This window comes from Talpa occidentalis, unplaced genomic scaffold (assembly GCF_014898055.3).
Source record: "Talpa occidentalis isolate TD23 unplaced genomic scaffold, MPIMG_talOcc4v2.1 talOcc4.13, whole genome shotgun sequence".
Lineage (NCBI taxonomy): Eukaryota > Metazoa > Chordata > Mammalia > Eulipotyphla > Talpidae > Talpa > Talpa occidentalis.
In genome coordinates, this window is record NW_023601322.1 from 77,451,362 (window position 1) to 77,465,405 (window position 14,044).

General features: G+C 38.1%; 1 protein-coding gene across 3 annotated transcripts in view; it reads left to right on the forward strand.

The window, feature by feature from the left end:
* Window positions 1-14,044, forward strand: part of FBN2 (fibrillin 2) — a 277,965-nt gene that overhangs the window by 144,368 nt on the left and 119,553 nt on the right. For all 3 annotated transcript variants that reach the window (XM_037509420.2, XM_037509419.2, XM_054694452.1), the window contains exons 8-10: window positions 373-498; window positions 12,219-12,371; window positions 13,367-13,600. In XM_037509420.2, the coding sequence (XP_037365317.1) occupies window positions 373-498; window positions 12,219-12,371; window positions 13,367-13,600 (513 nt within the window). The remainder of the gene's footprint in view (window positions 1-372; window positions 499-12,218; window positions 12,372-13,366; window positions 13,601-14,044) is intronic.

The following is a 14,044-nucleotide window of genomic DNA, read 5'->3' on the forward strand; positions in this document are numbered from 1 at the left end:
ATCCTTGTATGTATGTTTTTTAAGACTCCAGTAGGATAATTCCCTAATTGATACAGAATGGAAACTAAAACATTGACATCTTTACTTATTTCCAATTTAAATTGCATTTAGAGAAAAAAAGAGAAAGGATATAGAGTTTTGCTTTAGTTGGCTTTGTTTTACTGCCATGGGAGTTTACTTTCATCCCAGTTCCCATAGATATGTGTGAGAAATTCTTTAGAACCTGAAACGAGTATCTTCAGGGTTATATGATCTGACCGAACCAACCATGAGCACTCTCATACTCTTTAAAAAAAAAAAAAAAAAAATCCCTTTTAAAAGCAATTAGATGAAGTCCTTTCTCAATTGTCTTTTCCTTCCTCCCTCGATTAGATATCGATGAGTGCAGCATCATTCCGGGGATATGTGAAACTGGTGAATGTTCTAACACCGTGGGAAGCTATTTTTGCATTTGTCCACGTGGATATGTGACCTCAACGGATGGTTCTCGGTGCATCGGTAAGCATCGTATTTTTGAAGGCACAATACACTGCTTCTTTTTAATGACAGAACAGCCCAAGCAAGTATGAATATGGTAATGATTATAAAAGCATTGGGAAAGAGTTGTTTAAAATAAATGGTACCCCTATTGAGGGATTGATAGTCCAGGTGCTCTTTACAAAGACTTCAGTTTCCGGAGCCATCTGGGTTTGTTTTATGTTGTCAGAGTCGTTTTAGAAATGAAGGAAAACTTCCATAAGACATAGCTCTTTGCCCAGTAGTAGAGATGCAAAAACATGAGAAAGATCTCTAAAAAATCTGCTTTGGGGTACAAATATAGTAATTAAAATTTTTTTTTGTTGTTGTTGTTGTTTTGAATCATCAATGTGGCCAATGTCTTACTTACTTAGAGCTTGTTTCTTCAAATGAAAAGTTATTACAAAAAAGAAATTGACACCTTTAATACTGTGTTTAAGCATATTCAAATTAAAGTGGAATAAATTTGTGCTTTCCTTTGTTTAGAACGGTGAAGCAGTGCTTCTCAGTTTTGGTGTACCTCATCCACTATTGAGCTCGAGCTAATTTCTGACTTTATGGGCATGAAAGGTTCCTGTAGTACAGGGATTAGGGTAACTAAAGTAGCTCCCGAAGATGAAGTTGCCTGGTTCAGTTGAGGGTGGCTGTCTCAGCAGTGACTTTATCCCATCCCCACCAGGAGGGTGTGTCAGCAGCTAACTGCTAGCGCCTCTGTATATACTAGTGACAGTGCCCTAGTGAACTGCATTGATGTGATAGAAATACAGAATGTCATCAAAGAGGCAGTGGACTAACTAATGTGGGCCTCCCCAGTGGCGCAGTGGGTTCAGCGCAGCACTGTGAAGCTGTCCTCAGCCTCTACAGCGCTGGTTCGATTCCCGGCTAGCCAGGGAGATTCCCACATGGCGAGGCAGACCTCTCCTGTTTCGCCTGCTGCTCCCCTCAGCAGTGTACTTCAGTCCTTCTGCCTGTTCTGCTCACTGCTCTGTCTCTCATGAATTCTTTTACCCTCCCGCGCCTCTGGCCTGCACTCCAGTGCTTGTATAAATAAATAAATATTTTTTTTAAGAAAAAATTAGCTAATGTCCCGAACACTATGCTAGTTATGCCCATCCAGCAGTGAGCTTGAGAGATGGTAATCCTGCCTCAGAATCCTATTTTATCATCATAAATATTAGTAGACTAGCAATAGCAGTCTTGATAGAAGCAGTGGTAGAGGTCGTAGTAACAGCTACTGTTTCTGAAACACATGCTGTGTATGAGGCATTGCGCATCTGTCTAGAGTACCTCATTATCTTATCTGTGGGGCCTAGGACAAGCTACTGACTTCTCTATACTTCAGTTCTTTTAGAAAATGCTCAATAAAATATCCATTATTGTTATTGTTTTATTAGGGAGAAGAGGAGGAAATATAAGAGAAGGAAGATAGGGCTACACTGGACGCATATATAATGTTATGTGATCCTTACAATAGTTCTGTGTGATAGGTATAACTACTCAGATTTATAGATGAAGGAATTGAGGTTATAAGAGGGTACATGATTGACACAGTGTTACAGGAGCCAGGATTCTAATCCAGGTCTCTGATTCTTGCATCTGTATTACGATGCAAGCCTCCTTCACACATCGCAGCCTCCTTATCTACTGTAAGGAGACAGAGACCCTGTCCCTAGATATCAAGTCTCCAACAATGAGTGACTTCTCTACCACCATGCTGACAGTCTGCTTTGAGAAGTAGATTTGGAACCTCTCTTACCCACATGAAAGTCCATTTGGAACCTTTCTTACCCATCTTCTATAGAGTGATGAAATTTGAATGACAATTGTTCATTCTTTATAAATGAATCAGAGATTCTGTCTTACATTAGGTAAGCATTGTTAGTGAAATTTAAATTTATATAATTGATCAAATTAACTACTTTTAGTGTCAGTGTTGCCAGCTGGCTTAATACATAGTTAGTCTAATTCATATAGCATAGTTTGAAAGTCTGTGAAAGTTAAATTTGGTTGACCCTAGAGTAATGTGGGGTTAGGGACACAGACCCCTGTTCAGCTGAAGGGTCCAGTATAACTTTTGACTCCCCAAAAGCTTAACTAATAGCCTGCTGACCTGAAGCCTTACTGATAATATAAATAAATGATTATACATATTTTGCATGTTATATATATATATGTTATATGCTGTGTTCTTAGAATAAAGTGAGCTAAAGAAAAGTATATGTTACTAAGAAAATCATAAAGATGATACATTTATAATACTGTAGTGCATTTACCAATACCTTAAGGTTAAGTTGTTTATTTACAAGAAAATCTGCATTTTCGTGACCCCTGCAATTCAAACCTGTGTGTTCAGGGATCACCTCTATTAATACAACTGCTTATACTTGACCTAATTTTCTTAAAACGTATAGGAAGATAATGTACACACATATACAGTGTCAGTTCGGGAGTTATCATTGACACTTGTTGATGTTATAGATCACGACTTCAGGAAAGTTATATTTTATAATATAGCTTAAGAATTATGGTTGGAGAAATAAGAGATTATTACCAGGAAGTTCTGGATATAACCAATTAAGTTGTACATATTTTATTTGGTAGGCAAGTAGAATAACTTGAAGATCTGTAAGAATAAATTGAAATGGGGGTGGGAAGGAGAAGAGACAACAAAAAGAAAGACTTTGCCATAACGAATGTTAGTGTTTTGTATCAAATTTTTTAAAAGATTTATTTATTTATGCATACAAAAACTGGGGTACAGGCCAAAGGTATGGAGTGTGAGAGGATTCACCAGAGACAGAGTGGGGAACAGAACAGGCAGATTGACTGAAGTACACTGCTGAGGGGAGCTGCGGGCAAATCAAGAGAGGTCTGCTGCGCCATGTGAGTGGCTCCCTGGACGGGGATCGAACTCATGCTGCATTGGCTGCGGGTAGCTTCATATGTTGCATCTTAATTCCTTGCCGCCACCAGGGAGGCCCTATATCAATTTTTTTTTTATTATTATTTCTTCATTTGATTTCTTACGTTTCTAAATCTTTATGCTAATAAAACTTGTGGGACTTTTTTTGTTGTTGCACTGAAAAGGAGGCATATTCTCCATTATGTTCAGATAGTCATCATCATAATTTCTAATGATTTACTGAATTTCTTTTTCTTCAATGCCAGCTATTTAGTTGGTTTACCATAAATTATGATTAATTCCTTTATATTTTACCTTTCTCTATAGAGTCCTAAGTCTTTATCTGTATTTTCAAATCCCTTTACAATCTGGCCAAGCTTCTATGCAGGACTAATCTCTAACCACTTACCACCTCACCCACACATTTCTCTCATCCCCTTACAAGAACGCACAGCCTTGTCTTTGCCTCCATACCTGCAATATCTGGATTTCCCCCTTCTATGCTCATAAAACCTGACTCATCCCTTACGACCCAGATTTCATGTTACTTTTCTTATTTTCTTTTTTTTTAAGATTTATTTATTTATACAAGAACCGGGGTACAGGCCAGATGCACGGGAGGGTGAGAGGATTCACCAGAGACAGAGCAGGGAACAGAACAGGCAGACTGACGAAATACACTGCTGAGGCGGAGCAGCGAGCAAAACAGGAAAGGTCTGCTGCCCCATGTGGGACCCTCCCCTGCCAACCGGGATCGAACCAGTGCTGCAGAGGCTGTGGACAGCTTCACAGTGCTGCGCTCAACTGCCTGTACCACCAGGGGAGGCCCTCAAGTTACTTTTCTTTATAGCCATCCCTACCTAATCCACTTTTCTTCTTGGGCAAAAATTAATTAGTCTCTCCCATAATATTTTTTTTTTCTTCATTTCTGGGTTTATCACATTGTCACAGGCACTTGTGCTTTACTTACTGGGCAGACTGTGAGCTCCCTTAAGGTCCTGCCTTAATGCAGCTTCAGGTCCCCTGAGCCTTACATAGTACCTTGCATAAAAGTTTGAGCACTGTAGATCTTTTCTAAATGAATAGGCAAATCAACAACTGAACAAGATGACACTGAATTTTTAGAGCTTCATGTGCCTTGTCGGCATCCTGCTAACATGACGTGGTCACCCTGGGTGATGGTTTTGGCTACTCAGACGGCAGGAGACTGCTAGAGCTGCAAAGACATAAGGAACAGTGAGTCCTGCCTAGGCTTGAATCCCCAGTCATTTCACTATCAACATCTTGACTCCAAAAGCAGCCCTTATGGGGGACAGAACGGCTCTCCAAAATTATAAAACCAATGTTAAATTCAGTTAACAATTTTTGAATAGCTATGGTAGATTTGGAATAAGTACATGTTTTCCATATATAAGAAAAACATTTAACATTTTAATGTGTAAGAAATCTCTGACTTTGATTTTTGAAAATCTGAGTCTTTATTTTCTTAAATTGAATTTATTTATGATTGAATTTTATATGTTAAGAATTTTTCCATCCTGTTTATTTTCTAACCACATAAATGCTAACAATAATGAGTTGGACCATCTCAAATTTTTTCTGGAGTATAAAACTGCATATTATCTGTACTTTTATTCTGACAGTGGCATATGCTACATGCTGCCCCAGTTCCTTAATTTAGTAATGAAAATAACTGAGTCTATACACATTATAAAACACCAATGAATTATTTTTTTTCTTTTATGTATAGGAAAATAATTTCTTATGGCAGGAAAGTTTAGCTGGGCATTTTAATTAGAATATAGGATAATTTTCCCATTTCACTGTATATTAAATATAAAAGTCAAATTACTAACTTTATTTTATCAAGTTTTTTTCAGGACCTTTCTGTATGACCAACATGCCAATTTAAAAAAGAGTCAAAGCATTTATTCTCTAAGGAAAACAGTCTCTTCCTTACAAGCATTTTTAATACAACTTAATAACCATTTTGTCATTTTGTAATCCAGTGTTATTGTAATATCTGTGGCATTATTTATACCTGCTTCCACATTGTAATATAAACAAGAAGGGAGACTGGCAGCCAGCAATGAGGAAACAGTGAGTCACAAGTGAGCAAATTAGGTAAGATAATGTGCCTGTTGCCATTGTGCACAGAGAGCTAGCAGAGACCCTAGGGAACTCAGAAGTGCCAGTGAGCAGCAAGCTAAATTCAGAAAATGAGAGTAAACGCTAAGAATTCCTTATAGTAATATGATGTGGCCTCAGTGCCCTGGTGCATTTCCTTGAGCTTTACAAAATTTTCAGTACATATTATTGTCTTGGAGTATTCTCGAGTTTCACATTTTTGAAGCATCCTGTGAGGAAAAAATAATGACACATGATAAAATTTGGGACAGTGGGTGATTAATTGCTAAATAATTTTTAGACAATAGATGCTGTAAGTAAAAATTTCCTGAGTAACTTCACACTGATGTATGTAGACTTTGAAAAAAATGGGTAAGAGCTACACAAATAAGGAAGCATTGAGCAAGGAGAAAGTGTGAGCAAGACCTCAGATGCAGAACATACCCAAGGAAGCTCAAAAGATGGTGAGAAGAGCTGTCTGGGAGGAGAGCTGGACAAGAAAGTAGTTTGAGATATAACCAGAGAGATGGGTTGAGATTAAGAATCTATTGTTAAGTTTCTTTTTATTTATTTATTTTTTTTAAATATTAAATTTTATTTTTATATTCCCCCATACAATTGCAAATGCCCCATTCTGACCCCAATCCTTCCCCTCCCGCCCCCCACCCCCCAAAAAGTGTCTCTGGTTCATAGTTTTTTGTTGATTTTGATTTTCACTTTCTTATATTCATTTTCCTGGTCCCTTATTTAAGTTTTCTAGATTCCTGCTATGAGTGAGACCATCCGGTATTTTTCTTTTTCTTTTTGGCTTATTTCGCTGAGCATGATCCCTTCCAGTGCCATCCATGTTGCTGCAAATTGCATGTGTTTATCTTTTTTGAATGCTGAGTAATATTCCATGGTATATATGTACCACATCTTCTTGATCCAGTCATCTATTTTTGGGCATTTGGGTTGTTTCCAAAGCTTAGCTATTGTAAACAGTGCTGCTATAAACATAGGAGTGCAGGTGCTCTTTGGATATTGTTAAGTTTCTTAACTGCCATGCTAAGGAGTTTCAGGTTGATCCTGGGGACAGTGAGAGCCCATCAAGATTGCTAAGGACAGAGGTAAATATCAATGAAGGAAAAAACTGTTTAAAAGAAATTAGGAAGATTCTTATACAATGATATAGAATGATGGTGGGATGTGTTGTTATAATGCAGCAGTCTCTGTGGTAATGGACGTTATTGCTTGTGCCTGTGTGCATTTACAACAAGACACTTGGCAGATGACCCACAGCTCATAAAAATGGTTAGAAAGGGAAAGGAAGAGAGGAATGATACAGTATAGTAAATAGTGTATTAGTTTTAACTTCAGGATCAAATAAATGCCACTGGTGGAAGAAGGAAACTAGTTTTAATTAAGAAAGTATGTCCTCGAAAGCGGAGGTTAGCCTGTGAGAAAGAAACAGCTTACTGTTTTAAAGGAAAATGTAAGCTGAGGAGCCACAGTGGTTCTGTCTCTTTCATCGTTCTAGTTCCAGTTAATCTTGTATAATGGAAGCTTGAAAGTATTTTAGGAATATCAAGAATCTACAGAATTAATCAAGAGGAACCCAGGTTGGCGCCAGACCGTCAAAGAGGTAGATGCAGGCCTCCAGCATCAGGCGATGAAAACTGAGACAATGGTTGCTATTTATCCAACACTCACTATCGCTAGTATGCCCTAGGCTGACCTCATCGGTGTGTTCTGGCTGAACCCTTCATTTTTTTTTTTTAATAAGCAAAGCTCATTCACCAGGAGACATATTTATTTCAAGGTACAAACCCCAGCTCTTACCAGCTTTTCATCATAGTGTATAATTAACTGTTAGTTCTCTTAAATCAAGTTTAGACTAAATGTCAAGCCAAGAAACAAACTCTGATAAGAGTACCATTATTTTGTTTCAAGATGGATTTATATTTTAATCAGAGGAGATGAATTGCTTCCTCTTTCCCCATGGGGCTTTAAATAAGTCTTCATGTAAACCTTGTTCCGGTAATGTCATGAGGGTGATAGGAGATTGTTATAGAAATTGACTTGTTTTCATTATTTGTGGCATATTAGTGCTACAGTTAAACGTATACCAAGCGTTAGAAGGGTTTTCCTTATGACCTAAATATATAAGCTTCCATCTGCCTTTGCCCTAATAGTTCCCTATTCAAGGGATGTTGTGCCTAGACAACTATTAGCTGGTGCTCCATTTTATTCCAGATTATTTCACATGGTCTGTTTCCAACACAGAACTTCCTAAGAACCATGTTGTTTCACATCTGCAAAGGAAAGAGCCTAACACCTAGCTGCTGACTTACTTTAAAATGGAGCCCTTAACTATGACCTGTCTCACCAGTCTATTTCTCAAGTGATATATTTTTGTCTAAAGGATGTAGATTACTTATCTCTGTTATTATTAGAAGAGACTAATTGTGAAATTTATGAAAATTCATGACTTATTTTCTAATGCACTTTTTTTGCCCCTCAACTCTCTAAAACAGTGATGTGGTTTCTTTCAGTACGTATTAAAGAACTGATCATCGGTTTCCAAGCTGTGTAATTCAGTAGTTACTTGTGTTTACTGATTTTGGAGAGCATCCCCTTTTAACATCAAAAATGTTTTTCAGATCCACATATGATGATGATAATATCTTTGAAAAACACGTAATGAAAAAGCTACTAGGCATTTGGGGTGTTTTTGTATTTTTTTTTTTAAGATTTATTTATACAAGCACTGGGTACAGTCAGAAGCGCGGGAGGGTGAGAGAATTCACCAGAGCCAGAGCGGGGAACAGAGCAGGCAGACTGACCAAATACACTGCTGAGGGGAGCAGCAGGAATGGCAGGAGAGGTCTGCGCGCCATGTGGGACCCTCACGGGCGGCCAGGGATCGAACCAGAGCTGCAGAGGCTGCGGGCAGCTTCGCAGCCCAGCGCTCAACCGCTGCACCACCAGGGGAGGCCCGGCATTTGTTTAGTAATCATTTTAAATGAATGTATATTTTATTATAAATTACAATGAAATCTTAGTACATGGGAATCATAATAGTTCCTACATAATGTGAGGCAATTTTTTTATATATTTATTTTTATTTATTTTTTGCGTAAAAGAACTGAATGGAGGGGTGAGAGGATTCACCAAAGACAGAGTGGGGAGCAGAACAGGTGCATCCACTGAAATACACTGCTGAGGGGAGCAGCGGGCAAGACAGGAGGGGTCTGCTGCACCATGTGGGTCAGATCCCTGGCCAGGGATCGAACTCATGCTGCAGTGGCTGGCCATAGCTTGATAGTGCTGAGATACAATCCCTGCACCAACAAGGAGGCCCACGTGAGGCAATTTTTAACTTGTATTGCAGTGTTCAGTGTAAAATAGAAATTTGTGTACCCTTCATAATATCATTTCAGATTGAACAGGCAAATCAACAAATTAATGATATGATAGTATAAGTAAGAATTCCATGTTGCATGATTTTTGGCATCCTGCTAACATGGTGTGGTGACACTGTGCTGTGTGATGGTCCTTGCTGCTCAGAAGCTTTGTGTTACTTTCTTTACTTTCTTACCTACTTATTTATTTACCTAGTTGTTTGCCTGATAGCTACTCCTTTTTCTTAGGACTTTACCTGTGGGAATTTGTCTTCCTCTAATACCTATATCAGTGATGCTTGTAATATCCCTATTGGAGAACCTCTTTATATTTGAAGTTTCTTAGACCAAAAACCTAATGTGAATAGAGACATCAGAGCTGTGTGGGGAAGAGAATGTGGATACAGACTTAGGAGAGAATATTTTTCCTCCTAACCTGCACTGAGGTAGACACAGACAAGTCCCTTAGCTCTCTTTTCTTCGTAACCTTTACACTAATGATACTGCTCTGTATGGCCAGTACTTTGTAACAGAGCTTCCTGTTACATTTTGTTTTAGAGGGGAGACTTTTTATCTCTTAAGCTCTAGGCTTTGTGAAACTGAGTTGAAATTCAAAGCCTCCTAAATTTTGCTGATATCCTAAAGCTACACTTGCCTCCTGTGATTCCTGTTTTCATTTCATTGGAAGACATTTTAGCCTTCTTTTGTGACAGCTGGGTGACTTAATTACTTTTTAATATTTTGTTTTCATATTTTATCTAAGATATTTTAATTGCAGGAGGCATTCAGAGTAGCTAACCTAATAGAACATGTATTGTTATATTTCATTCTCCCACCAGCCCTATGCCATGATGAGGAGGAGTTAAATATAGTTGCAAATCAGAGTTAATAATATTTTGATGTAGACATAGATCCTCTGCCTCACAGCCATGTTTTTTTCTTTCAAACCTACTATACAGCTTCCTCCTTAGAGAAACCTTGAAGAGATAAAGATATTCAGCCTACCCTGTAGCACTGAGTGTGTTTCATGACAGTGATTATTATTAAGAGCTTGGGACTTTGTTAATGTGGGAACATGATTCTTTGAGTTCCCTGGAATGAATATTCCAGAAATTATTTACCTGGATCATTCTTAGGGATGCTTCTTAGAAATAGAAACCTACTAGTACAATTATTCTCAGTGACATCATCTCTAAGTCCAAAATTGAAGATTATGAAATGTATACATGCATACATCAATTTAGTACTTTGCTCTTAGACATACTGGGTTTGTTTTGGGAAGTGAGAGTAGATATTCTGGTTATTACTTGGAATATCGTAAAGCCCATTAATTTATTTAATGGTAGCTTAGAAGTTACCTGAGGTATACTATGGACCATTTGAATAAATAATACTGTTATTTTAAACTATGTATCTAGTGCAAAAAAAATAGACTTTACCTACTAATGGAATCCCTTTTCTTTTCTTTTTTTTAAAGATTTTTTTTATTTTATGTATACAAGAGCTGGGGTACAGGCAAGAGGAGTGGGAGGGTGAGTGCATTCGCCAGAGACAGAGCGGGGAAGAGAACAGGCAGATGGACCAAAAGCATTGCTGAGGGGAACAGCAGGCACGACAGGAGAGGTCTGCTGCGCCATGTGGGTATCTCCCTGGCTGGCTGCCAATCGAACCCATGCTGCAGAGGCTGCGGAAATCTTCACAGCACTGCGTTCAACCCGCTGCACCACCAGGGAGGCCCTGGAATCCCTTTTCAATTAATAATTTGATCTATTGTTGACATGTGGCTCCTGATTGTTGTGGTACACCTTCCTTCTTGAAGCCATAGACAAAATGTCTTTGAAAGCATTGTTGAATAGTATATAGTTAACTAGACTCAAGTTTTTTTTTTTCCATTGGTTATATAAAGGCAGTTTCAGTTACAAACCCATACAATTCACAGATGATATTAACATTTTATCACTAAGCAGTTTTGGTTTTTAGACTTCTGATAATGTGTTCGAGCCTTTATCTGCCAGCCTGATCCTAATTCTCTAGTCTACTGCCAGAATGACCTTTGTTACAGTCATATTTGATCATATTACTCCTCTGCCCTCAACCCTATAGTGTAATGCACGAACACACTGCCATAGCAGTCCTATCCACCCAACCCAGTGGTTATTTTCAAGTGTCCACCTTATTTTCCTTCTCATCACCATTTGACATATTCCATTTCCTCTAAGTTATTGAAAATGTCTTATTCAGCCTCATGGCTTAGAACCTCATAAATACACTGGTAACTCACAAATATGTATGTTTAGCCCTACAATTCCCTTTATTTCAGGCTCACATATTGAGCCCTCTAATCCTACTTCTCCTCTTGTCATCAACATCTCAGCTGTCTAAGTCAGAAATGGAAATTTCCAAGACATTATTCCTCATATCCCATATCCAAGCAAGTTCCCATTGACTGTCTGTTACCTGACTACATTTGTCATCCTCTATGTGACCACCCTCATGCAGGCCACCATCATCTCTCAGGTGGAGGTCTTCAGTATCCTCTTAACTGGTCTTCCTGATCTCTCTTAGTCAGCAAGCTCTTTTAAAAATGGACACCATTGTCTTTCCTTTAATTGAAACCCTCCAACCGCTCTCATAATATTCCAAATACAATCCAAAATTCCTTCCCTACTGGTCTGCAGGGTTACACATGCTACTGCCTTCAATAGCTCTCTGAACTCTTGATCTTTTGCCCTCCTTTTTTGCATGCTTTCTCAAATCCCATTGAGCCCTTGCTCTTCACTCTCATCAAGCACACACCTTTCTTTCTCTTTGAACAGCTCTTCCCTCTGATGACTGCATGACTCATGGTCTCATTTTGCTCAAGTCTCTGCTCAGAAGTCATTGTCTCAAGTAGCTGCTTCTGATCAATATTTCTAAAATGGCACCTGTATTAATCACATATAATAACAAACTACAAAATCTCCAGAGAACACATCTGCAAATTATCTGGAGCTTGGCTAATCTAGGCTAGCATTAGGTTCTTGCTTCCATCCAGCTCCAGATGTATCTGGACTTGGCTTCTCACTGTAGTATGAACTCATATCCCCCTCACATCTTTTATTTTTGTATTCCGTGGAACAGGTGCTCAATTAATGTTCAGTAAATTAATAAAGGGATGAGTAGGCATAATAAAAATAAAGAGAATAAAGAGATATGATATATAATTCACTTCTTTTGGGCTCCTTGTAACATACGAAACCATTGATATCAGAACCTGAAATCACTCTTATATTTTATTTTCACGGGTACAGATCAGAGAACAGGCACATGTTTCTCGGGCTTGGTGAATGGTCGCTGTGCACAAGAACTCCCGGGCAGAATGACAAAAATGCAGTGCTGTTGTGAGCCTGGCCGCTGCTGGGGTGTTGGAACCATTCCTGAAGCATGTCCCGTCAGAGGCTCTGGTGAGCAGCTGTCTGCTGGTCTTCTCAAGACAGATGGTGCTGGGAAAATGAGTAACAATAACGTTCTTTGCTCTTGTGATTAAAGTCGTCATCTTTGTATTACTAATTAGTGTTTACAATAAGACTTGGGTGTTTTGTGGGCAATAGAGTAGCATTGCTTATTTGGGATCACTTTTTACTATACTCAGTTTGTTAATATCAGAAAAATGTGAACTGGTTATGGCTGAAAATTGATTGACTTACCTTTGTGCAAGTGTATTAGAAAACACTTTTGATTATCAGTGATTCAATTCAGTGTTAAAGCCTCCTGATCTTCCACGTCAGAACTTGAATATCTTTGAATGATAAAATTCTGCCTTAATTTATATTTTATTTCAGGAATACCCTAGTACACTGTTCTGATATTTGAAGATATTTTCTCTCCATTCACTTTGCCTAGTCTTTCTGTATCTCTAAGCCATAAACACCAAAATCAAGTAGTAAAAATTTTTAGAAAGCAAAATAAATGCATAGTATGTAATTTTGAAAATTCATCATTCCAAAAGAAATGTATAATAGAATACTGAAACAATTACTTTGAGTTAAATACTTTTTGCTTTTACTGATACAGCAATCTAGTTTTGGGAAAAAATAAGGAAATGAGGCAATCACTGTATTCTTACTTCTCTCAGCTTTGATATTTGGACAAATAAGAAGATTTAAAAACATGTTCAATATCATTTTTTGTTAAAATCTACATTAGAAAAAAATATTATTCCAAAGCTTATTAAACCTGTAAGAGATAAGGAAAAGGTTAGGTGCAATACTGATGAAGATTCAATTAAAACAAAATAAATAAAATTAATTACTTCAAACTGTAATTTTCATCCATTTAGGTAAATTTCTTTCATTCATAGCTATAGTGTATATATGCTAGAATAATCATTAAAGTCAGCAAATTGCTCTTATTATGCAGAAAGACATCCATTTGTTAACTGAAGTTTCTTTTCTTCTAGAGGAGTATCGCAGACTTTGCATGGATGGACTTCCAATAGGAGGGATCCCAGGGAGTGCTGGTTCCAGACCTGGAGGCACTGGCGGGAATGGCTTTGCCCCAAGTGGCAATGGCAATGGATACGGCCCAGGAGGCACAGGCTTCATCCCCATCCCTGGAGGCAATGGCTTTTCTCCTGGTGTTGGGGGAGCTGGTGTGGGTGCTGGGGGGCAGGGGCCCATCATCACCGGACTAAGTGAGTATTCACTTTTGTGTTGGCTCTTTAGTTTTCCACCTTGAATGATATTGTGTTGTCTAACGTGTTTTTCAAAAGAGTGTGTGTGTGTGTGTGTGTGTGTGAAAATACCTATTTCAGGATCTAAAATATAATGTAATACAAAATTCATCAGAAAGTGTTTTTCTCTAGTATAAACTTTCTAAGTAGGAGAAAAGAATGAATGACCCAGGCTCTCTTAAAAAAGAGAAATGAGAACACAGTAATACTCTAATACAGGGGAAAATGTTAGGTGCAATATGTTTTTGGTCACAGTGTGTTTCATTTGGCCTTTTGCAGCTACCCTCTTCATACACTCCTTTAATTATTTTTCAGAACTATTTCTCAACTAAAATAAACTGAATAAGTAATACTCTGTGCCTATCAAAATATTATGATGAAATAGCTTTCTTTTCCTCACTCTTT